The 23,798-nt window shown below is 43.4% G+C and overlaps 1 protein-coding gene and 3 long non-coding RNA genes across 9 annotated transcripts in view; all 4 read right to left on the bottom strand.

Moving 5' to 3' along the window:
• ACAP3 (ArfGAP with coiled-coil, ankyrin repeat and PH domains 3) overlaps positions 1-23,477 on the bottom strand; it is a 79,754-nt gene extending 56,277 nt beyond the window's left edge. For 2 of the 6 annotated variants that reach the window (XM_085080182.1, XM_085080184.1), the window contains exon 1: positions 23,289-23,476. In XM_085080182.1, coding sequence (XP_084936308.1) covers positions 23,289-23,335 — 47 coding nt within the window. In that variant the 5' untranslated portion in view covers positions 23,336-23,476. Of the gene's footprint in view, positions 1-23,288 lie in introns of all 6 variants that reach the window. The other 4 variants (XM_085080181.1, XM_085080183.1, XM_085080180.1 and 1 more) reach the window with 3 other exon arrangements.
• Positions 396-1,848, bottom strand: LOC146428210 (uncharacterized). The gene is made up of 2 exons (XR_014856150.1): positions 1,686-1,848; positions 396-1,598 (listed from the first exon to the last, which is right to left on the bottom strand). It is a non-coding gene; the product is annotated as an uncharacterized LOC146428210 (long non-coding RNA).
• Positions 6,075-7,537, bottom strand: LOC146428209 (uncharacterized). Its single transcript, XR_014856158.1, has 3 exons — positions 7,056-7,537; positions 6,303-6,352; positions 6,075-6,230 (listed from the first exon to the last, which is right to left on the bottom strand). It is a non-coding gene; the product is annotated as an uncharacterized LOC146428209 (long non-coding RNA).
• LOC146428208 (uncharacterized) lies at positions 13,739-15,038 on the bottom strand. The gene is made up of 3 exons (XR_014856149.1): positions 14,552-15,038; positions 14,148-14,382; positions 13,739-14,075 (listed from the first exon to the last, which is right to left on the bottom strand). It is a non-coding gene; the product is annotated as an uncharacterized LOC146428208 (long non-coding RNA).
• Positions 23,478-23,798: the final 321 nt, after the last annotated feature.

The following is a 23,798-nucleotide window of genomic DNA, read 5'->3' as shown; positions in this document are numbered from 1 at the left end:
TCACTTTAATTTAAATTTTCATTTTCGTTTTCACTTTAATTTAAATTTTCATTTTCATTTTCAAATTTTCTTTTCACTTTAATTTAAATTTTCATTTTCGTTTTCACTTTAATTTAAATTTTCATTTTCATTTTCACTTTAATTTAAATTTTCATTTTCGTTTTCACTTTAATTTAAATTTTCATTTTCATTTTCACTTTAATTTAAATTTTCATTTTCATTTTCACTTTAATTTAAATTTTCATTTTCATTTTCACTTTAATTTAAATTTTCATTTTCATTTTCACTTTAATTTAAATTTTCATTTTCACTTTAATTTAAATTTTCTTTATTATTATTATCATTGCTATTATTCCATCACACTGATTTCCATTTAAAATGCAGTGAAATCAACCTTTGCCTCGGCGAGCTGAGCTCTGCCTGCACTGAAAAGGTCATTTTTTTGGCCCAAAACCAAATCATTTCTCACCCAACTCCTCCTCCCAGCACCGCCAGGGCCCTGACAGCTCCCAGCTTCCTCCAGAAATCCCAAAAAAATATCATTTTAAGGAAAAAAAGGGCTGAACTTGGGGGATTTCAAGCCCCACCTCCTCCTCTTTGTCTCCTACAAGAAACCATTTTTGGAGGTAAAATGAGGTCAAAGCCACTTTTGGGATTTTTGGGTGATTTCCCAGATTTTTGGGTTGTTCTGAATAATCGAATAATTCCCCAAATATCGATCTGGATCTCCCATGGGATCCACAATCCTCAATTTCCTTCCCGAGGATGAACTCCCTGAGCATCCCTGAGCATCACCATGGCAACAGCTCCATGGTGATGGTCTCCATGGCAACCCCATCCTGCCCTTTCCCGGTGATTTCCGTGGATTTTTCCCATTTGGAATGGCAGAGATGGGAATTCCGGGGGAAAGGAAGTGGGAAATGGCAGCAAACAGCAGCTTGGGCCTCAGGGGTCAGCTGGAGGGGATTTGGGGAATTTGGGAAATCCTGCAGGAGAACTCCATCCGTGAATGCCAAATCTGCCATTCCCGATCCCAAATCTGCCATTCCCGATCCCAAATTTCCTGAATACAAATCTGCCTCTCCCGATCCCAAATCTGCCATTCCCGATCCCAAATCTCCTGATCCCCAATCTGCCATTCCCGATCCCAAATCTGCCATTCCCGATCCCAAATCTCCTGATCCCCAATCTGCCATTCCCGATCCCAAATCTGCCATTCCCGATCCCAAATCTCCTGATCCCCAATCTGCCATTCCCGATCCCAAATCTGCCATTCCCGATCCCAAATCTCCTGATCCCCAATCTGCCATTCCCGATCCCAAATCTGCCATTCCCAATCCCAAATCTGCCATTCCCGATCCCAAATCTGCCATTCCCGATCCCAAATCTGCCTCTCCTGATCCCAAATTTCCTGAATACAAATCTGCCTCTCCTGATCCTAAATCTTCTGATCTCAAATCTGCCATTCCCGACCCCAAATCTGCCATTCCTGACCCCAAATCTGCCATTCCCGACCCCAAATTTCCTGATCCCAAATCTGCCATTCCCGATCCCAAATTTCCTGATCCCAAATCTGCCATTCCTGATCCCAAATCTGCCTCTCCTGATCCCAAATTTCCTGAATACAAATCTGCCTCTCCTGATCCTAAATCTTCTGATCCTAAATCTTCTGATCTCAAATCCACCATTCCCAATCCCAAATCTGCCATTCCCAATCCCAAATCTGCCATTTCCAATCCCAAATCTGCCACTCCTGATCCCAAATTTCCTGATCCCAAATCTTCTGATCCCACATCTGCCATTCCTGATCCCAAATCTGCCTCTCCTGACCCCAAATCTCCTGATCCCGAACCTTCTGATCCTAAAGCTGCCACTGCTGAACCCAAATCTGCCACTCCTGATCCCAAATTTCCTGATCCCGAATCTGCCACTCCCAATCCCAAATCTGCCATTCCCAATCCCAAATCTCCTGATCCCAAATCTGCCATTCCTGATCCCAAATTTTCTGATCCCAAATCTGCCACTCCTGAATCCCAAATCTGCCACTCTTGAATCCCAAATCTGCCATTTCTGATCTCAAATCTGCTATTCCCGATCCCAAATCTCCTGATCCCAAATCTGCCACTCCTGATCCCAAATCTCCTGACCCCAAATCTCCTGATCCCGATCCCAAATCTCTTAATCCCAAATCTCTTGATCCCAAATCTGCCATTCCTCATCCCAAATCCCAAAAAAACGGGGGAAGAGGGGGAAAAGGGGGGAAAAAGGGAAGAAAGAAAGGGGAAAAAAAGGGGAAAAGGGAAAAAGGGCAAAAAAAAAAAAAAGAAAAAGGGAAAAAGGAATGTTTCTCCCAAAGGAAAAGTCAATGTTTATCCCCAAGCTCCTTTGGGATGTAAATGTTAATTTTAAAATCCCGCCGAGCTCGGGATAAGCTCCCGGGAATGCCGAATTCCCAGCGCGGGGCTGGGAAGGACTCCGGACTCTGCCAGGATGTGTTTTTGTCTGAAAACCAGCCATTTCTGGCCCTGAGCTCATTTTTCATGGCGATTGTGGCATTCCGGAGGAAACCGGGAATGCTGCCGCTCGGAATGTCGCCAGGAATTCCTTGTCACCCCCCGGCGCTGCAGACGGCGCCGAGCTGACCTAGATTTGGAGTTCTGCTGGAAACCTGAGCCAGGGATGCTCCTGCTCTGCTCCTCCTCCTTCCTTCTCTCCCTCCTTCTTCCCTTCTCCTCCTCCGTGTCCTTCTCTTCTCCTCCTCCTCCTCCTCCTTCTTTTTTTCCTTCTCCTCCTCCTCCTTCTCTTCTCTCTTTTCCCTCTCCTTTTTTCCTTCTCCTTCTCTTCTCTTCTCCTTCTCTTCTCTTCCTCTTTCTCTTCTCTTCCTCTTCTCTCCTCCTCCTCCTTTTTTTCCTTCTCCTTGTCTTTTCCTTCTCCTTGTCTTCTCCTCCTCCTCCTTCTATTTTCCCTCTCTCTTTTCCCTCTCCTTCTCTTCTCCTCCTTCTTTTTTCCTTCTCCTTTTCCTTCTCTTCTTCTCCTCCTCCTTCTCTTTTCCTTTTCCTCCTCCTTCTCCTTCTCCTCCTTTTCCCTGCCTTTCCAGGCAGCAGTGTCCACCCAAGCAGGGAATTCCCCCCTGGACTTTCCCTGCTGCCTCTCAGTGCCTCAAAAATTATTTTTTCTCCTTTTTTCCCTCCCAAACTGAGGGCTCTGCACATGGGATGAGCAGGGAATTCCCCCTGGCCCTTTCCTGCCGCTTCTCAGTGTCCAAAAATTATTTTTTTCCCCATTTTTTTCCCCTCCCAAAATGAGGGCTCTGCAGGTGTGATGCTCCTGTTTACCCACCCGAGCAGAAAATGCACCCTTGGCCCTTCCCTGCTGCGTCTTATGGTCTGAAAGGTTATTTTTTCCCATTTTTTCCCCTCCCAAATCGATGGTTCTGCACTAGTGATGCTCCTGCTCATCACCTTCAAGGCAGCAGCACCCTAACCCTAACCCTGCTCCATTCCTGCTGCCTCTCAGCATCCCAAAGGTGATTTTTTCTCCTTTTTTCCCCTCCCAAAATGAGGGTTCTGCAGGTGTGATGTTCCTGTTTGCCCACCTGAGTGGGAAATGCCTCCCTGGCCCTTCCCTGCTGCCTCTCAGCATCCCAAAGATAATTTTTCCCTGTTTTTCCCTCCCAAAATGAGGGCTCTGCAGGTGTGATGAGCAGAAAATTCCCCCCTGGCCCTTCCCTGCTGCTTCTCAGTGCCTCAAAAATTATTTTTTCTCCTTTTTTCCCTCCCAAACTGAGGGCTCTGCAGGTGTGATGAGCAAGGAATTCCTCCCTGGCCCTTCCCTGCTGCTCTCAGCATCCCAAAGATGATTTTTCCCTGTTTTTCCCTCCCAAACTGAGGGCTCTGCAGGTGTGATGAGCAGAAAATTGCCCCCTGGCCCTTCCCTGCTGCCTCTCCCTGTCCCAAAGGTTATTTTTCCCTGTTTTTCCCTCCCAAACTGAGGGCTCTGCAGGTGTGATGAGCAGGGAATTCCTCCCTGGCCCTTCCCTGCTGCCTCTCAGCATCCCAAAGATAATTTTTCCCCTTTTCCCCTCCCAGGCACGTGTGTCACTCCTGCTCACACTCAGCCCTTGTCCCCGAGCCGTGGGACACGCCAGGGCACAGGGACACTCCTGCTGCTGTCCCCTGGCCCTGCGGGTTCCTCGGGGACAAAGGCAGCTTTGTGCAGCTCACAGTGCTGCTGTGTCCCTCTGCTCAGCCCTGAGCCCTGAGCCCTGAGCCTGCCTGGGGTGCTGCCCTGGGCTGCCCTTTCCCATTAGTTCCCATTAATTCCCATTAATTCCCATTAGTTCCCATTAATTCCCATTAATTCCCATTAGTTCCCATTAATTCCCATTAATTCCCATTAGTTCCCATTAGTTCCCATTAATTCCCATTAATTCCCATTAGTTCCCATTAATTCCCATTAATTCCCATTAGTTCCCATTAATTCCCATTAATTCCCTTTTTTATTTCCCATTATTTCCCATTAATTCCCTTTTTTATTTCCCATTTTTCCCATTAATTCCCTTTCTTATTTCCCATTATTTCTCATTTTCAACTTGCCCATTTTGATTATTTCCCATTATTTATTTCCCATTATTTCCCATTATAAATTATCTCCCATTATTTCCCATTTTCAACTTTCCCATTATGAATTATTTCCCATTATAAATTATTTCCCATTATTTGTTTCCCATTATTTCTCATTTTCAACTTTCCCATTATAAATTATTTCCCATTATTTCCCATTTTCAACTTTCCCACTATGAATTATTTCCCATTATTTCCCATTTTCAACTCGCCCATTATAAATTATTTCCCATTATTTATTTCCCATTATTTCCCATTAAAAATTATTTCCCATTATTTATTTCCCATTATTTCCCATTTTCAACTTTCCCATTACGAATTATTTCCCATTATTTCCCACTTCCAACTTTCTCATTATAAATTATTTCCCATTATTTATTTCCCATTATTTCCCATTAAAAATTATTTCCCATTATTTGTTTCCCATTCTTTCCCATTTTCAACTCTCCCATTATAAATTATTTCCCATTTTCAACTTTCCATTTCCTCTCATTTCCCATTCCCCATGGAAATTCCCATTTCCCATTATTCCCCAAATCCCATTATTTCCCATTTCCAATTCCCCATCTCCCATCTATTCCCATTTTCCATCTCCCCCATTACCATTTCCAATTCCCATTAATTCCCATTTTCCATATCCCATTATTTCCCATAATTTCCCATATTCCATTTCCAATTATTTCCCATAATTTCCCATATTCCATTTCCAATTATTTCCCATAATTTCCCATTATTATTTCCCATTATTATTTCCCATTATTATTTCCCATTATTCCATTTCCAGTTATTTCCCATAATTTCCCATATGCCATTATTCCATTTCCAATTATTTCCCATAATTTCCCATTATTTCCCATATTCCATTTCCCATTATTTCCCATTATTTCCCATTATTTCCCATTATTTCCCATTATTTCCCATTATTTCCCATTATTTCCCATTATTTCCCATTATTTCCCATATTCCATTTCCCATTATTTCCCATTATTTCCCATTATTTCCCATTATTTATTTCCCATTATTTCCCATCATTATTTCCCATCATTATTTCCCATTATTTATTTCCCATTATTTCCCATTATTTATTTCCCATTATTTCCCATTATTTATTTCCCATTATTTCCCATTATTTATTTCCCATTATTTCCCATTATTTATTTCCCATTATTTCCCATTATTTATTTCCCATTATTTCCCATTATTTATTTCCCATTATTTCCCATTATTATTTCCCATTATTTCCCATTATTATTTCCCATTATTTCCCATTATTATTTCCCATTATTTCCCATTATTATTTCCCATTATTTCCCATTATTTCCCATCCAAGGACAACATTCCCAACTCTCCATCACACCTGATGATTTTCACCTTTTCTTCTTCTATGCTTTTATATATATTTCTTTTTATATATTTTATATATTTTATATATTTTCCATAACCTTCTATATATTTTCTATATCCTTTTTTATATTTTCTATACCCTTTTTTATATTTTCTATAACCTTTTATATATTTTTAATACCCTTTAATATATTTTCTATACCCTTTACATATTTTCTATACCCTTTTTTATATTTTCTCTAACCTTTTATATATTTTCTATACCTTTTAATATATTTTCCTTAACCTTCCATACATTTTCTACACCCTTTTACATATTTTATATATTTTCTACACCATTTTCTCTATTTTCTCTCTCAGGAAAACGTGGAAAATCTCAGAAAAACCTGGAAAAATCCCAGAAAAACCTGGAAAATCTCAGAAAAACCTGGAAAATCTCAAAAAACCCTGGAAAAATCTCAGGAAAACCTGGAAAAATCCCAGAAAGAACTGGAAAAATCTCAGGAAAACCTGGGAAAATCCCAGAAAAACCTGGAAAATCTCAGAAAAACCTGGAAAATCTCAGAAAAAACTGGGAAAATCCCAGAAAAACCTGGAAAAATCCCAGAAAAACCTGGAAAATCCCAGGAAAAACTGGAAAAAATCTCAGAAAAACCTGGAAAATCTCAAAAAAACCTGGAAAAATCCCAGAAAAACCTGGAAAATCTCAGAAAAACCTGGAAAAATCCCAGAGAAACCTGGAAAAATCTCAGGAAAACCTGGAAAATCTCAGAAAAACCTGGAAAATCTCAGAAAAACCTGAGAAAATCTCAGAAAAAACTGGAAAAATCCCAGAAAAACCAGGAAAAATCCCAGAAAAAACTGGAAAAATCTCAGATAAACCTGGAAAATCCCAGAAAAAACAGGAAAAATCCCAGAAAAAACTGGAAAAATCCCAGAAAAAAACTGGAAAATCTCAAAAAAACCTGGAAAAATCCCAGAAAAACCTGGAAAAATCCCAGAAAAACCTGGAAAATCTCAAAAAAACCTGGAAAAATCTCAAAAAAACCTGGAAAATCTCAAAAAAACCTGAAAAAATCCCAGAAAAACCTGGAAAAATCCCAGAAAAAACTGGAAAAATCCCATTTTCCAGGGCAGCACCAACCCCAATCCCACCAGCCGAACTCAGCTTTGCTCAGAGGTGATTTTGCTGACGAGCTGAGCTGAGCTCTGGCCCAGATAAATCTATTTATAGTTAATTCCCACATTTCTCCCACCCCAGCTGACTCCAATCCCTGCTACCTGCCCTTGGAGTTCTCCTGGAAAAAAAATAATTCCATCCCCAAATAATTCTGTTCTCCTCCTGCTTCCCTTCCTGGGAAAATCCATTTTTTTCCCCCTCTGGAAATCTTTGTTTCACCCCAAAATTCACTCAGTGCTTAGGAATAACTGAGGGAAAATCGGGTGGGAAAAATAATTGGAAAGTCACTGAAAAAGAGAATGAAAATGGAATTGTTTTCCATGCTGCTCTCCCCTGGAAAAAGAATTTTTATCTGTGGATATTCCTGTTTTTTCAGTGAGAATTCTGGGAATATCCCTGTTTTCCAGGGAAAAATCTGGGAATTTTAAGGATTTTCCAATTTTTCCCAGATTTTAACCCAATTTCTCCCAGATTTTAACTCAATTTTTCCCAGATTTTTTTCCCAATTTTTCCCAGATTTTAACCCAAATTTTCCCAGATTTTAACCCAATTTTTCCTGGATTTTAACCCAATTTTTCCCAGATTTTTTTCCCAATTTTCCCCCCATTTTAACCCAATTTTCCCCAGATTTTAACCCAATTTCTCCCAGATTTTAACCCAATTTTCCCAGATTTTAACCCAATATTTTCCCAGCTTTTAACCCAATTTTTCCCATATTTTAACCCAATTTTCCCCCCATTTTAACCCAATTTCCCCCAGATTTTAACCCATTTTTTGTGGATTTTAACCCAATTTCTCCCAGATTTTAACCCAATTTTTCCCATATTTTAACCCAATTTCCCCCATATTTTAGCCCAAATTTTCCCAGATTTTAACCCAATATTTCTCCCATATTTTAACCCAATATTTCCCAGATTTTTTCCCAATTTTCCCCAGATTTTAACCCAATTTCCCCATATTTTAGCCCAAATTTTCCCAGATTTTAACCCAATTTCTCCCAGATTTTAGCCCAATTTCCCCCAGATTTTAACCCAATTTCCCCCATATTTTAGCCCAAATTTTCCCAGATTTTAACCCAATTTCCCCCAGATTTTAACCCAATTCCCCCATATTTTAACCCATTTTTCCCCGATTTTAACCCAAATTTTCCACCTCCAAAGCCCACTTTCCCCCAAGCTGAGCAGATTCTGTACCCAAACTCATCTCCCTACCTTCCTGCCCACCCCACACCTCCCAAACCCCTCTGATTTCACTCAAATTTAAAGCATTTTGTAACCTTTTCAATGTCATTTTGCAGCTCCCAGGCTGGAGGAGGATGTTTGGACAAAATGACTCAGATTTGGGAGTTTTTTTTGTGGTTTTTTTTTTTCCAGTTTGGCTGCAAATCTGTGCATTGAAATTGAGCAAAATTAATCATCTCCTTTTTTCCTCCTTTTTCCTCCTTTTTCCCCCTTTTTTTTTCTCCTTTTTTCTCCTTTTTTTCCCCTTTTTTCCTCCTTTCTTCTCCTTTTTTTTCTCCTTTTTTCTCCTTTTTTTTTTCTCCTTTCTTCTCCTTTTTTTTCTCCTTTTTTCTCCTTTTTTCTCCTTTTTTTTCTCCTTTTTTTCCTTCTTTTTTCTCCTTTTTTCTCCTTTTTTCTCCTATTTTTCTTTTTTCTCCTTTTTTTCTTCTTTTTTCTCCTTTTTTCTCCTATTTTTCTTTTTTCTCCTTTTTTTCTCCTTTTTTCTCCTTTTTTCCCTTTTTTCCTTTTTTTCTCCTTTTTTCTCCTTTTTTTTCTCCTTTTTTTCCTCCTTTTTCCTCCTTTTTTCTCCTTTTTCCTCCTTTTTTCTCCTTTTTTCTCCTTTTTCCTCCTTTTTTTTCTCCTTTTTTCTCCTTTTTTCTCCTTTTTTTTCTCCTTTTTTTCTCCTTTTTCTCCTTTTTTTCCTCCTTTTTCCTCCTTTTTTCTCCTTTTTTTCCTCCTTTTTTCTCCTTTTTTTTCCTCCTTTTTTCTCCTTTTTTTCCTCCTTTTTCCTCCTTTTTTCTCCTTTTTTTTCCTCCTTTTTCCTCCTTTTTTCTCCTTTTTTCTCTCCTTTTTTCTCCTTTTTTTCCTCCTTTTTCCTCCTTTTTTCTCCTTTTTTCTCCTTTTTTTCTCCTTTTTTTTCTCCTTTTTCCTCCTTTTTTTTCTCCTTTTCTTTTCTCATTTTTTCTCCTTTTTTCTCCTTTTTTTCCTCCTTTTTTTCCTCCTTTTTTCTCCTTTTTTTTCTCCTTTCTTCTCCTTTTTTTTCTCCTTTTTTCTCCTTTTTTCTCCTTTTTTCTCCTTTTTTTTCCTCCTTTCTGGTCCTTTTTTTTCTCCTTTTTTCTCCTTTTTTCTCCTTTTTCCTCCTTTTTTTCCTCCTTTTTTCTCCTTTTTTTTCTCCTTTCTTCTCCTTTTTTTCTCCCTTTTTCTCCTTTTTCCTCCTTTTTTTCCTCCTTTTTTCTCCTTTCTTTTTTCTCCTTTTTTCTCCTTTTTTCCTCCTTTTTTTCCTCCTTTTTTCTCCTTTTTTTTTCTCCTTTCTTCTCCTTTTTTTCCTCCTTTTTCCTCCTTTTTTCTCCTTTTTTTTTCTCCTTTCTTCTCCTTTTTTTCCTCCTTTTTCCTCCTTTTTTCTCCTTTTTTTTCTCCTTTTTTCTCCTTTTTTTTCTCCTTTTTTCTCCTTTTTTCTCCTTTTTTTCCCCTTTTTTTTCTCATTTTTTCTCCTTTTCCTCCTTTTTTTTTTCTCCTTTTCTTTTCTCCTTTTTTCTTCTCCTTTTTTCTCCTTTTTTCTCCTTTTCCCCTCCTTCCCCAGGCCTTGGCCAGAGCTCTGAGTTCCTTTTGTTCCTCCCTGAAAAGCTTTTTTTTTCCTGTTCTGTTCCCGTCCTGCCAGCCCTGCAGAGCTCTGGAGGGACACAGAGGGGACACTCCAGGTCCCTTTGTCCCCTGCCAGGGCTGCCTGGCACCTGCCAGCCTCCCCCAGGTGGCACAGGGGATTTGTTGTGTCCCCACGACACCAAAAAATGGGATTTTTTTCTTCCAGTGCCATGAAAAAAATGGGATTTTTTTTTTCAAGTGTCATAAAAAAATTGGGATTTTTTTTTTCCAGTGCCATGAGAAAAATGGGATTTTTTTTTCCTTCCAGTGCCACGAAAAAATTGGGATTTTTTTCTTCCAGTGCCACAGAATAACTGGGATTTTTTTTTTCCAGTGCCATGAAAAAAATGGGATTTTTTTTCTTCCAGTGCCACGAAAAATTGGGATTTTTTTTTCAAGCGTCATGAAAAAACTGGGATTTTTTTCTTCCAGTGCCATGAAAAAACTGGGATTTTTTTTCTTCCAGTGCCATGAAAAAACTGGGATTTTTTTTCTTCCAGTGCCACAGAATAACTGAGATTTTTTTCTTCCAGTGCCATGAAAAAAATGGGATTTTTTTTTAAATGTCATGAAAAAAACTGGGATTTTTTTCTTCCAGTGCCACAGAAAAACTGAGATTTTTTTTTTCCAGTGCCATGAAAAAAATGGGATTTTTTTTTCCTTCCAGTGCCACGAAAAAAATGGGATTTTTTTTTTCCAGTGCCACAGAATAGCTGGGATTTTTTTTTTCCAGTGCCATGAGAAAAATGGGATTTTTTTTTTCAAGTGTCATGAAAAAAATGACATTTTTTTTTTGAAGTGTCATGAAAAACTGGGATTTTCTTTTCCACTTCCAGGGGATAATTGGGATTTTTTTCTTCCAGTGCCACGAAAAAACTGGGATTTTTTTTCTTCCAGTGTCATGAAAAAAATGGGATTTTTTTTGAAGTGTCATGAAAAAATTGGGATTTTTTTTTTCCAGTGCCATGAAAAAAATGGGATGTTTTTCCTTCCAGTGCCACGAAAAATTGGGATTTTTTTTTCAAGCGTCATGAAAAAACTGAGATTTTTTTCTTCCAGTGCCACAGAATAACTGGGATTTTTTTTCCAGTGCCACAGAAAAACTGAGATTTTTTTCTTCCCAGTGCCATGAAAAAACTGGGATTTTTTTTTTCAAGTGTCATGAAAAACTGGGATTTTCTTTTCCACTTCCAGGGGATAATTGGGATTTTTTTCTTCCAGTGCCATGAAAAAACTGCCTTTTTTTTTTTCAAATGTCATGAAAAAATGGGATTTTTTCCTTCCAGTGCCATGAAAAAATTGGGATTTTTTTCTCTTCCAGTGCCATGAAAAAACTGGGATTTTTTTCTTCCAGTGCCACAGAAAAACTGAGATTTTTTTCTTCCAGTGCCATGAGAAAAATGGGATTTTTTTTTTCAAGCGTCATGAAAAAAATGGGATTTTTTCCTTCCAGTGCCACAGAATAACTGGGATTTTTTTTTCCAGTGCCATGAGAAAAATGGGATTTTTTTTTCAAGTGTCATGGAAAAAACTGGGATTTTTTTCTTCCAGTGCCACAGAATAACTGGGATTTTTTTTTCCAGTGCCATGAAAAAAAAAGGGATTTTTTCCTTCCAGTGCCACGAAAAAATTGGGATTTTTTTTTCCAGTGCCACAGAAAAACTGAGATTTTTTTCTTCCAGTGCCATGAGAAAAATGGGATTTTTTCCTTCCAGTGCCACGAAAAAAATGGGATTTTTTTTTTCCAGTGCTATGAAAAAAATGGGATTTTTTTCCTTCCAGTGCCACGAAAAAAATGGGATTTTTTTTTTCCAGTGCCATGAAAAAACTGGGATTTTTCTCTTCCGGTGCCATGAGAAAAATGGGATTTTTTTTTTTTCAAGTGTCATGAAAAAAACTGGGATTTTTTTCTTCCAGTGCCATGAGAAAAATGGGATTTTTTTTTCAAGTGTCATGAAAAAAACTGGGATTTTCTTTTCCACTTCCACGGGATAATTGGGATGTTTTTCTTCCAGTGCCATGAAAAAACTGGGACTTTTTTCTTCCAGTGCCACAGAATAACTGGGATTTTTTTTTCCAGAGCCATGAGAAAAAATGGGATTTTTTTTTTTCAAGTGTCATGAAAAAAATGGGATTTTTTTCTTGCAGTGTCACGAAAAAACTGGGAGTTTCTTTTCCACTTCCAGGGGATAACTGGGATTTTTTTTCTTCCAGTGTCATGAAAAAAATGGGATTTTCTTTTTTTTCAAGTGTCATGAAAAAACTGGGATTTTTTTTTTTTCAAGTGTCATGAAAAAACTGGGATTTTTTTTTTTCAATGCCAGCGGGAAATTGGGGAACGGGGGAAAGGGGGGGAAAGGTGGGGAAGGGAAGGGAGAAAGAAAATTCACCCCAAATTCACCTCCAATTCACCTCAAATTCATCCCCAATTCAATTCACCTCCAATTTACTCCAAGTAACCCCAGAATTCACTCCCAATTCACCCCAAATTTAACCCAAATTCACCTCAAATTCAATTCACCTCCAATTCACCCCAATTAACACCAAATTCACCCCCAATTCACCCCCAATTCACCCTAAATTCTCCCCAAATTCAGCCTAAATTCACCCCCAAATTCACCTCAATAATCAGCCCAAATTTACAGATTTTCCAGCCCAGATTTACAGATTTTCCAGCCCAGATTTACAGATTTTCCAGCCCAGATTTACAGATTTTCCAGCCCAGATTTACAGATTTTCCAGCCCAAATTTACAGATTTTCCAGCCCAGATTTACAGATTTTCCAGCCCAGATTTACAGATTTTCCAGCCCAGATTTACAGATTTTCCAGCCCAGATTTACAGATTTTCCAGCCCAAATTTGCAGATTTTCCAGCCCAGATTTGCAGATTTTCCATCATAGATTTGCAGATTTTCCAGCCCAGATTTACAGATTTTCCAGCCCAGACTTACAGATTTTCCAGCCCAGACTTACAGATGATTTTCCAGCCCAGATTTGCAGTTTCAGGCTGTTCTCAGCACAGGAATTCAAACTGATTTCGGAATGACAGGAAACCGAGGGTGGGGATGCTGGGTGTGAGCTGGGGCCGGGCTGGGACAAACTGGGACAAACTGGGACAAACTGGGACAAACTGGGGACAGCCTGGGGACAGCTGGGACAGCCCTGCAGCCACCCCAAAATCCCTGCTGCAGCTCTGCTCACAGCCCCAGCCTTCCTGGGGATCATATCCTGAATATTCCATGGTGTAGAATATCCTAAATATTCCATGGTGTAGAATATCCTAAATATTCCATGGTGTAGAATATCCTAAATATTCCATGGTATTGAATATCCTAAATATTCCATGGTGTAGAATATCCCAAATATTCCACGGTGTAGAATATCCCAAATATTCCATGGTGTAGAATATCCTAAATATTCCATGGTATAGAATATCCTAAATATTCCATGGTGTAGAATATCCTAAATATTCCATGGTAGAGATATTTTCCATCCCAGTTCAGCTGTTCCCATAGTTCCTGGTGACAATATCCTAAATATTCTGGGGCACAGAATCTTCCCATCCCAGTCCAGCTGTTCCCATAGTTCCTAGGGATAGTATATATATAATATATAATATATTATTATCCTGGTGGTAATAATATATATAAATATTCCATGGCACAGACACTTCCATCCCGGTCCAGCTGTTCCCAAACTTCCTGCTGATAATATCCCAAATATTCCTGATAATATCCTAAATATTCTGGGGCACAGAGACTTCCCATCCCAATCCTGCTGATCCTAAATATTCCAGGATGCAGACATTTCCCATCCTGGTTCAGCTGTTCCCAAACTTCTTGCTGATAATATCCTAAATATTCTGGGACACAGAGAATTCCCATCCCAGTCCAGCTGTTCCCAAACTTCCTGCTGATAATATCCTAAATATTCTGGGACACAGAGAATTCCCATCCCAATCCTGCTGATCCTACCCTAAATATTCTAGGGCACAGACATTTCCCATCCCAGTTCAGCTGTTCCCAGAGTTCCTGCTGACAATATCCTAAATATTCTGGGGCACAGAGACTTCCCATCCTGGTTCAGCTGTTCCCAGAGTTCCTATAGGTCATAATATCCTAAATATTCTGGGACACAGACATTTCCATCTCGGTTCAGCTGTTCCCTGCTAAGCCCTGACCCCAAACTGGGAGCCCCAAACCTCATTCCCTCTGCTCCAGTGGGGTGGCTGAGCTGTGGGATAATGCCTGGATGTGTCCTACAAACCAGGAAATCCAAATGGGAACCCCAAACCTCATTCCCTGGGGTCTGTGAGCTGTGTGGGAACCCCAGGAGGTGTCCTACAGACCAGGAAACCGAACTGGGAGCCCCAAACCTCATTCCCTGGGGTGTCTGAGCTGTGGGACAACCCCAGAATACATCCTACAAACCAGGAAACTGATCTGGGAACCTCCAGCCTCAATCCCTGGGGTCTATGATGGCAACCCCAGAATACATCCTAAAAACTGGGAAACCTAAATGGGAACCTCCAGCCTCATTCCAACTGCTCCAGTGGGGTCCCTGAGCTGTATGGCAACCCCAGAATGCATCCTACAAACCAGGAAATCAAACTGGGAGCCCTAAACCTCATTCCCTGGGGTCCCTGAGCTGTGGGACAACTCCAGAGTACATCCTAAAAACTAGGAAACCCAAATGGGAACCTCCAGCTTCATTCCTTCTGCTCCAGTGGGGTCTCTGAGCTGTGTGGCAACCCCAGAATGCATCCTACAAACCAGAAAACCTAAATGGGAGCTCCAAACCTCATTCCCTCAGCTCCAGTGGGGTCTCTGGAACCCCAGAATTTACCCTACAAACCAGGAAAGGCTGGGAAAAAGGACTGCCAGGCTCCCCCACTGTTCAAGGGGCTCTGGGATACAATAGGATTTGCCAGCGCTGATCCTACAGAGCACAGCTTCATCCCTGACTCAGCGATCAGTGACCCTCTGCGGGGCCAGCAGAGCTCACCGAGCACAAACCCCACAGATCAGCGGGGTGGGGCACGGCGGGGGACAGCGGGGACATCGATCAACCCTGCAGGGGAATAAATAAACCCTGCAGGGAGATAAATCCTGCAGGGAAATAAATCCTGCAGGGAAATCTAGCAGGGAAATCCAGCAGGGAAGGGTTCGGGGCTGGGAATCTCCCGAGGATCCTGAGCAGCACCCAGGGGAGCTTCAAACACGGGCAGAGCAGGGAGATCTGTGCCCAGAGGGAATGGGAGATCAATAACCGATAGCTGATATCCAATATCCAGTATATGATATCCAATATACGATATTCAATATTCAATATCCTATAGCCAACATCTGATTTCTGATATCCAATATCCAATATCTGATATCTGATTTCCAATATCTGATACTCAATATCCAATATCCAATATCCAATATCCACTATCCAATATCCAATACATATCCAATATCTATCTGATATGCCACATCCGATATCCAATATCCAATATCCAATATCCAATATCTGATTTCCAATATCCAATATCCAATATCCAATACCCAATATCCAATATCCAATATCCAATATCCAATATCCAATATCTGATTTCCAATATCCAATATCCAATATCCAATGTCCAATATCCAATATCCAATATCCAATACCCAATATCCAATATCCAATACCCAATATCCAATATCCAATATCCAATATCCAATATCTGATTTCCAATATCTGATTTCCAATATCCAATATCCAATACTCAATATCCAATACCCAGTATCCAATATCCAATATCCAATATCCAATATCCAATATCCGATTTCTGATATCCCATATCCCATATCCCATATCCAGTATCCCATATCCCATATCCCATATCTAATATCCAATTATCTGATTTCCAGTATCCAATATCCAATATCCAATATCCAGTCCAGATGGGGTTGACCCAAAAAACACCCACAAAACAAACCAAACCAACCAAAACCCACAAACAGGTCCCAGGAAGGAATGGGATCTGTGGGACTGGGGTCCCAGCAATGGGATCTATGGGATTGGGGTCCCAGCAATGGGATATCCAATAGCCAATATCCAACCCAGATGGGATTGAGGTCCCAGCAATGGGATTGAGGTCCCAGCAATGGGATCTGTGGGATTGAGGTCCCAGCAATGGGATCTGTGGGATTGCACTCCCATGGGGATCCCAGTGTTCCCAGCCCTGCCTCCCCCACCCCTCAGGCTCCAGGCTGTGGTCAGACATCCCCAGGGTTTCCTGGGGCAGAGCTGTCCCCAGCCAGTGACCCAGGGACATCGGGGTGGCACTGAGTGATCCTTGCTGGACTCTCCTCGGGCAGGGGAGGGACAGGGAAGGGACAGGGAAGGGACAGGGGTGTCATTGCAGCTCCAGGATAGGGACAGGGATGTCATTGCAGCTCTAGGGAAAAGGACAGGGAAGGGACAGGAGTGTCATTGCAGCTCCAGGGAAAGGGACAGAGATACAATTCCAGGGAAGGGACAGGAATGTCATTGCAGCTCCAGGGAAAAGGACAGGGATGTCATTCTAGCTCCAGGACAGGGACAGGGATGTCATTCCAGCTCCAGGGAAGGGACAGAGATACAATTCCAGCTCCAGGAAATGGACAGGAAAGGGACAGGGATGTCATTGCAGCTCCAGGGAAGGGACAGGGATGAGACAGGGATGTCATTGCAGCTCCAGGACAGGGACAGGGATGTCATTCCAGCTCCAGGGAAAGGGACAGGGACGCAATTCCAATTCCAGCTCTAGGGACAGGGAGGTCATTGCAGCTCCAGGAAAGGGACAGGAATGTCATTCCAACTCCAGGATAGGGATAGGGATAGGGATACAATTCCAACTCCAGCTCTAGGTTCAGGGATACAATTCCAGCTCTAGGGACAGGGAGGTCATTGCAGCTCCAGGAAAGGGACAGGAATGCAATTCCAGTTCCAGCTCTAGGGACAGGGACGTCATTCCATCTCTAGGGACAGGGATACAATTCCAAATCCCCCAGTCACTAGCCGGAGGCAAGGGAAGTGGCCCAACGAGTACATTCAGGAGCCATTCCCCAGCCCTGCCTGGGCTGTTCCCCGCAGAGCGAGGAGAATCAAAGCCCTGAGTCAGCCTGGCGCGGCTGAGGCTGATAAGAGGTGGAATTAGAGCAGTTGAGAGGAGGAATTAGAGGATTGAGAGGCAGCAGAACCAGTCTGAGCGCCGGGTGGATGTGTCAGCAAAGGCAGAAACTCCAGCTCTGAGCGGTGGGAAACCCAGGGAGGGGAAAAAAATCCTCATTCCATGGGAAAACCTGAATCTGGAGAAATTCAGGGGCTTCGTCTGGAGAAATTTGGGGTCTGGAAGGACAGGATGGGAACTGGAAACCAGGAGAGGGGAGAAGTCCTCATTCCATGGGTAACCTGAATCCGGAGAAATTTGGGGTCTGGAAGGACAGGATGGGAAGCCAGGAGAGGTTTGAGGCGCAGCGGTGACCCTGAGCACCACGGCCAGGAGGTCTGGGAGAAATAAACTCATTTATTTTCCACTTAAAAGCGAATTTAAATTCCACAGGGAACGGCCAGAGGAAGGACTTTCATCTGCTGGGCTAAATCGATGTGACAGATTGATTCTGGCATCGATCTGGGGCTGGCTTGTGTCACACAAAAAGGCTTCTTACGCAAGCAGGGTCCCCAAATTTGGCAGCAGGACACCCACATGGACCCAGCCCTGATGGGCACAGGAGATATCCCACCAGATGTTCACTAGCAGAAATATTTCTAATTATTATTTCTAATTATTTCTGAGATCTGCTCGTAAAAGCAGCTTGATATCACCTGTACCCATCACAATACCTATTTCTTATCTTTTTATTTCTCATCTCTCCATTTATCTCTTTAGTTCTCATCTCTTCGTTTATCTCTTTATTTCTCATCTCTTAATTTATCTCTTTATTTCTCATCTCTTCATTTATCTCTTCATTTCTCATCTCTCCATTTATTTCTTTATTTCTCATCTTTATCTCTTTATTTCTCATCTCTTAATTTATCTCTTTATTTCTCATCTCTTAATTTATCTCTTTATTTCTCATCTCTTAATCTCTTCATCTCCCCAAGTCAAAGGGGCTGAGAAAGGCAGAAGTCAAAGCAGAAATGTCACCCTGCAGTTGTTTCCTCCCCTGCAGTCACAGCTGCCCTTCCTGCCCTTCCAGCCCCGAAATATTCCTGTGGGAAGCTTTCCCCATGGAATTCAGGTTTATTCCCTTTTCTAGTTTTGTCTCCCATCCTGTTCTTCCAGCCCTAAATATCTCTGGGTGAAGCTTTCCTCAAAAAATGAGGATTTATTCCCTTTCCTAATTTTGTCTCCCATCTTGTCCATTCAAACCTAAATATTTTTGGGTGAAGCTTTCCCCATGAAATGAAGATTTATTCCTAGTTTTGTTTCCCATCCTGTTCTTCCAGCCCTAAATATCTTTGGGTGAAGCTTTCCTCAAAAAATGAGGATTTATTCCCCTTTCTAGTTTTGTCTCCCATCTTGTCCATTCACACCTAAATGTCTTTATGTAAAGCTTTCCCCATGGAATGAGGATTTCATCCCTTTCCAAGTTTCCCATCCTCTCCACAACCAACCAAAACCAACCAAAACCAAACCAAAACCAAACCAAAACAACAAAAAAAAACAAAAACACCCACCCACCCCAAACCAACCAAAAACCAAACCAAAATTCCAATACCCTAAACACCTCAGTGAAAAAAAAAGATTTCATGAAATATTATTTATTCCACTCCCCAGGTTTCCCATACTGTCCATCATATCCCAATATCCTAAATATCCTAATATCCTAAATACCAAACAAAACAACAAAAAAAAAAAACAACCACCCCACCCACCCCACAACCAACCAAAAACCAAACCAAAAACCAAACCAAAAACCAACCAAAACCAATCCTAAATATCTCTGTGGAATATTAGGGATTAATTAGGGATTTAATGTTTGAAATTTTGATTTTTCCAGTTTTGTCCCCAGGTTTCCTGTCCTGTCCATCATATCCTAATATCCTAATATCCTAATATCCTAAATATCTCTGTGGAACATTGGGGATTAATTAGGGATTTAATTGTTGAAATTTCAATTTTTCCAGTTTTGGCCCCAGGTTTCCCATCCTGTCCATCATATCCTAATGTCCTAAAAATCTTAATATCCTAAAATTCCTAATATCCTAAATACCTCTGTGAAATATTAGGGATTCATTAGGGATTTAATTGTTGAAATTTAGATTTTTCCTGGTTTTAGATTTTTCCTGATTTTTCCTGTCCCTGCTGGGATGGGAGGAATCCTCGGGAGAAGGTTCCAGAAGCTCTGGGTCACCCCAGTGCCACACCCCGGGAACTGTGACCTCCCAGAGATGCTGATTAATTAGCGTCATTAATTAGCACTCAGCAGAAAATCGTTAGGAACAACAAGCACGGCAGTGATGCTCGGGATGGAAACTGAGGATCATTTCCTGTTCTTTTGGGGAGTTATCCCTCAGGGATTTGGGGTTTTTTTGGGGCCTTTTTGGGGACTTATCCCTCAGGGATTTGGGGTTTTTTGGGTCCTTTTCGGGAGTTATTCCTCAGGAATTTGGGGTTTTTTTGGGATCCTTTTGGGGAGTTATCCCTGAAGAATTTGGGGGTTTTGAGGCCTTTTTGGGGAGTTATCCCTGTGGAGTTTGGGGTTTTTTGGGTCCTTTTGGGGAGTTATCCCTCAGGAATTTGGGGTTTTCTGGGGTTCTTCTAGGGAGTTATCCCTGAGGGATTTGGGGTTTTTTTTGGGCCTTTTTGGGGAGTTATTCCTCAGGAATTTGGGGGTTTTGGGGCCTTTTTGGGGAGTTATCCCTATGGAGTTTGGGGTTTTTTGGGGGCCTTTTGGGGAGTTACCCCTGAGAAATTTGGGGTTTTTTGAGGCCATTTTGGGGAGTTATCCCTGAGGGATTTGGGGTTTTCTGGGGATCCTTTTAGGGAGTTAACCCTGAAGGATTTGGGGTTTTTGGGGTCCTTTTGGGGAGTTCTTCCTCAGGGATTTGGAGGTTTTTGAGGCCTTTTTGGGGAGTTATCCCTGAGGGATTTGGGGTTTTTTGGGCCTTTTTGGGGAGTTATTCCTCAGGGATTTGGGGGTTTTTGAGGCCTTTTTGGGGAGTTATCCCTGAGGGATTTGGAGTTTTTTGAAGCCCTTTTAGGGAGTTATCCCTGAAGAGTTTGGGGGTTTTTTGAGGCTCTTTTGGGGAGAAACTTTTTAAAGAATGAGTCAGGGAATCACAAAACACTTCAGGTGGGAAGAGACCTCAAAAACCACCTCGTTCCAACCCCAAATCTCCAATTAATTCCCCAAACACCCAATTAATTCCCCAAATATCCAATTAATTCCCCAAATATCCAATTCATTCCCCCACCACTCTTCCCTAAAGCTCTTCAAGGGTCTGGAGAGCAATTATTCCCTTTTTTTTGCAGCACCTCCAGCTTCCCTGATTGAGTCAAACAAACTGCAGGTATTCCTGGATTTCCCAAACTCCTCCCAGGAGATGCAAACCTCATGCAAATGTGCCAAACAGGTCCTTCCAGGTCATTAAAGCCTTTCCTGGAATCACACACAGGTCTCTACAAGGCAGAAATCAGCTTTACCCGAGGGTTGGACAGGTTTAAATCGTGGGATTGAAATTAAAAATGTGATTTTTTTTTCCCTCGTAGGGAAAGGTCTGTGTGGAGTGGGAAGCAGTGAGGGTGGAACTGACGTGGAGTTGGAGGTGATTGCTGATTTTATGATGAGGTGTTTAATCCGGTGTTGGTTCATCCTGGGTGAGGTTTTTTTAGGGTTTTTTTTTTTCCTCCCTGAAGAAGATAATTTGATGGTCTGGAAGGTCTCCATTGAGGAGAATAAATCAGCTGGAAATCACTGCATTTTAATCTCTATTTTTGCACAAATTATCTCTATTTTTGTACAGATATCTCATATCTATATTCTTGTACAAATATTTTACTAATATTTTTATAATTGTGATATTTTAGGGATGTGTTAGTAAGAATCTCTGCCACATTCTATGGAAGAAATCCTGTCCCTCACACCCCCAAGGATTCCCTCTCATCCCCAGCAAATAATTACAACAAAAATAACGAATTAAAGGCCTGGAAGGAGGAAAAACCCAGGAAGAGGCCGAACCCTCTTTGAGAAAATCTAAATAATAATTTTTTTTTTCCTGCTCACATCAGGATTTCTCCCCAACCGAGGCTAAAACATTCCCTTTCTCCACATATCCCCGAAACATCCAACCTTTTTTTTTTTCCCCTCCAGCCTCATCTCTTGTTCTCCCTCCAACAGGCAGACTCTGTCTGGCCTTTGGGGAGAGAGTTCATCATTCCATTTGAAATAAGTGCCTTTTGATAAAGGTCCAGGGCAGATCTCTGAAGCTGGTTTGTTTTTCCGGCCGGAGCAGACAGAGCAGAGTGATGCTCGGGAATTGGCCTCAGGCCCACGAGCACGGAGCAAATAAATAAATAAAAAAGCACATCCATGGCTGCAGACGTCACCGGGGAAGGGTCACTGGTGAGGGATGTGACATCTGGCCGTGAAGTCACAGCGCTGGCTCGGTGCCACCAGCCCTCTGCGGCACAGGGACAGGCAGAGGAAGGGTGGAGGGATGCGGGCTGGGGGTGAGGGAGGAAAGGGTTAAAGCAGGGGTTGGTGCTCGGTGTGAATTTGAGTTTTTTCCCCCGATGGAGAAATGCCGCGATTGCAGCTCCGGCTGGGCTGTGACAAAGCTGTCACCTCACCTGGCACTGCCCGTCAGCTCCCGGCGACAGGGAGGGGAGGATCTCCCCGCGGGATTAAGGAGAAATTGAATTTGGATTTAAAATTAAATCACGGGGGAGGTCGCTTCCCTCATTGCCACAGGAATAAAGGTGCACCTGCCCAGGTGTCTGTGGTACCTGCAGCTCTGCACAGCCACAGCCACCGAGTGACAACAACCTGACAGCCAAGCCACAGCCACAGAGCACTGCGGCCCTTCTGCATGGAGCCTGCATCCCAAAAATCTTTTTTTAAATGTACTTCCAGCAAAACCCAGCGCCTGCATTCCCAGGAATCATTTCTAAATGTATTTCCAGCAAAATCCAGATCCTGCATTCCCAAAAATCGTTTTTAAACGCACTTCCAGCAAAACCCAGCGCCTGCATTCCCAGGAATCATTTCTAAATGTACTTCCAGCAAAACCCAGCGCCTGCATTCCCAAAAATCATTCTTAAACCCACTTCCAGCAAAATCCGGAGCCTGTATTCCCAAAAATCATTCTAAAATCCACTTCCAGCAAAACGCAGAGCCTACATTCCCAGGAATCATTTCTAAAATCCACTTCCAGCAGAACCCAGCGCCTGCATTCCCAGGGATCACTTTCAAACGCGCTTCCAGCAAAACGCAAACCGCATTTTTTTTTTTTTTTCTCCCCTAGCAAACCGAAGCGGTTTCGAGCAGGAACAGCACGAAATGTCTGCAGGAAGGAGACAAACCCCCTGACAGCTCCTTCCCCTGCACACGCAGGCAGCCCCAGCCGGCTATTGTCTGCATTCCCCTCGGCAGGCTCGGCTGCGGTTCCTCCCCCGGGCAGCCCCGGAGCGGCCGAGCCCACCCGGAGGATGCTCCGGGCACGATGGACCATCGCCCCGAGCTCCGCCGCTCCTTTCCCCGCCGCCCGGGGCATTTCTGGAGCGGCCTGACTTGGCTGCGGCTCAGCCCAGCCGGAGCCTTTGTTGTCCCAGCCCAGATTCCTCCGAGACCGCTGCAGAAATCCCGCCGGCGCTGTGACCGCACGGAAAATCAGAGTCCAGCCGGGCGGTTCCGAGCAGCGCCGCCCGGCTGCTCCCCGCGGGGCGATGGTCCCGGTGGGATCCCAGCCCTGCCGTGCCCCAATTTCTCATCCGCCGAGGCGTTTTTTCAGCCGCAGAGCCATTTTTCATCAGCCGAGAGGCCGGAGGGAGCGGGGGAGGGTGGGATGAGGGATGCGGGAGCGATGCGGGAGCGATGCGGGAGCGATGCGGGAGCGATGCGGGAGCGATGCGGGAGCGATGCGGAGCTCGGAAGGACAACGCCTGCGCTCGGAGGCGCTCGGGGCTGCCGGGGCAGCGCGCTGGGCCGCGGCTCCAGCCCATCCCCGCCGCCGCCCGCCGTTCTCCGTTCCCCGGGCGCGGCCCCGCCGTCCCCCCGTCCCCCCAGCGCGGCCCCGAGCCGCTCCCGGAGCCGCCGCGGCGCTTACCGGAACCGGGGCGAGTCCTTGATGCACTCCTCGAACTCCACCGTCATGCTGCCGGCTCGGCCGCGCTGCGCTCAGCGGAGGAAGCGCATCGCCCGCCGGCCGCGAACGCTCGGGCAGCGCCCGCCCCTCGCCCGCCCCGGCACCGAACCGGCCCGCCTCCCGCGGCACCGGCTCTAGAACCGAGTGTAGAACCGGGTACAGAACCGGCACCGAACCGGCCCGCCTCCCGCGGCACCGGCTCTAGAACCGAGTGTAGAACCGGGTACAGAACCGGCACCGAACCGGCCCGCCTCCCGCCGCACCGGCTCTAGAACCGGCCACGGAACCGCGATGGAACCGGGTACAGCACCGGCTGTAGAACCGGCCACGGAACCGAGGATAGAACCGGGTACAGCACCGGCTGTAGAACCGGCCACGGAACCGAGGATAGAACCGGGTACAGCACCGGCCCGCCTCCCGCGGCACCGCCACGGAACCGAGTGTAGAACCGGCTATAGAACCGGCACCGGT

This window comes from Lichenostomus cassidix, chromosome 21, assembly GCF_008360975.1.
Source record: "Lichenostomus cassidix isolate B80296 chromosome 21, HeHo_3.0, whole genome shotgun sequence".
NCBI classification, from domain to species: domain Eukaryota; kingdom Metazoa; phylum Chordata; class Aves; order Passeriformes; family Meliphagidae; genus Lichenostomus; species Lichenostomus cassidix.
The sequence above is the reverse complement of the archived record's forward strand: the minus strand, read 5'-3'. Positions and strand labels throughout refer to the sequence as shown.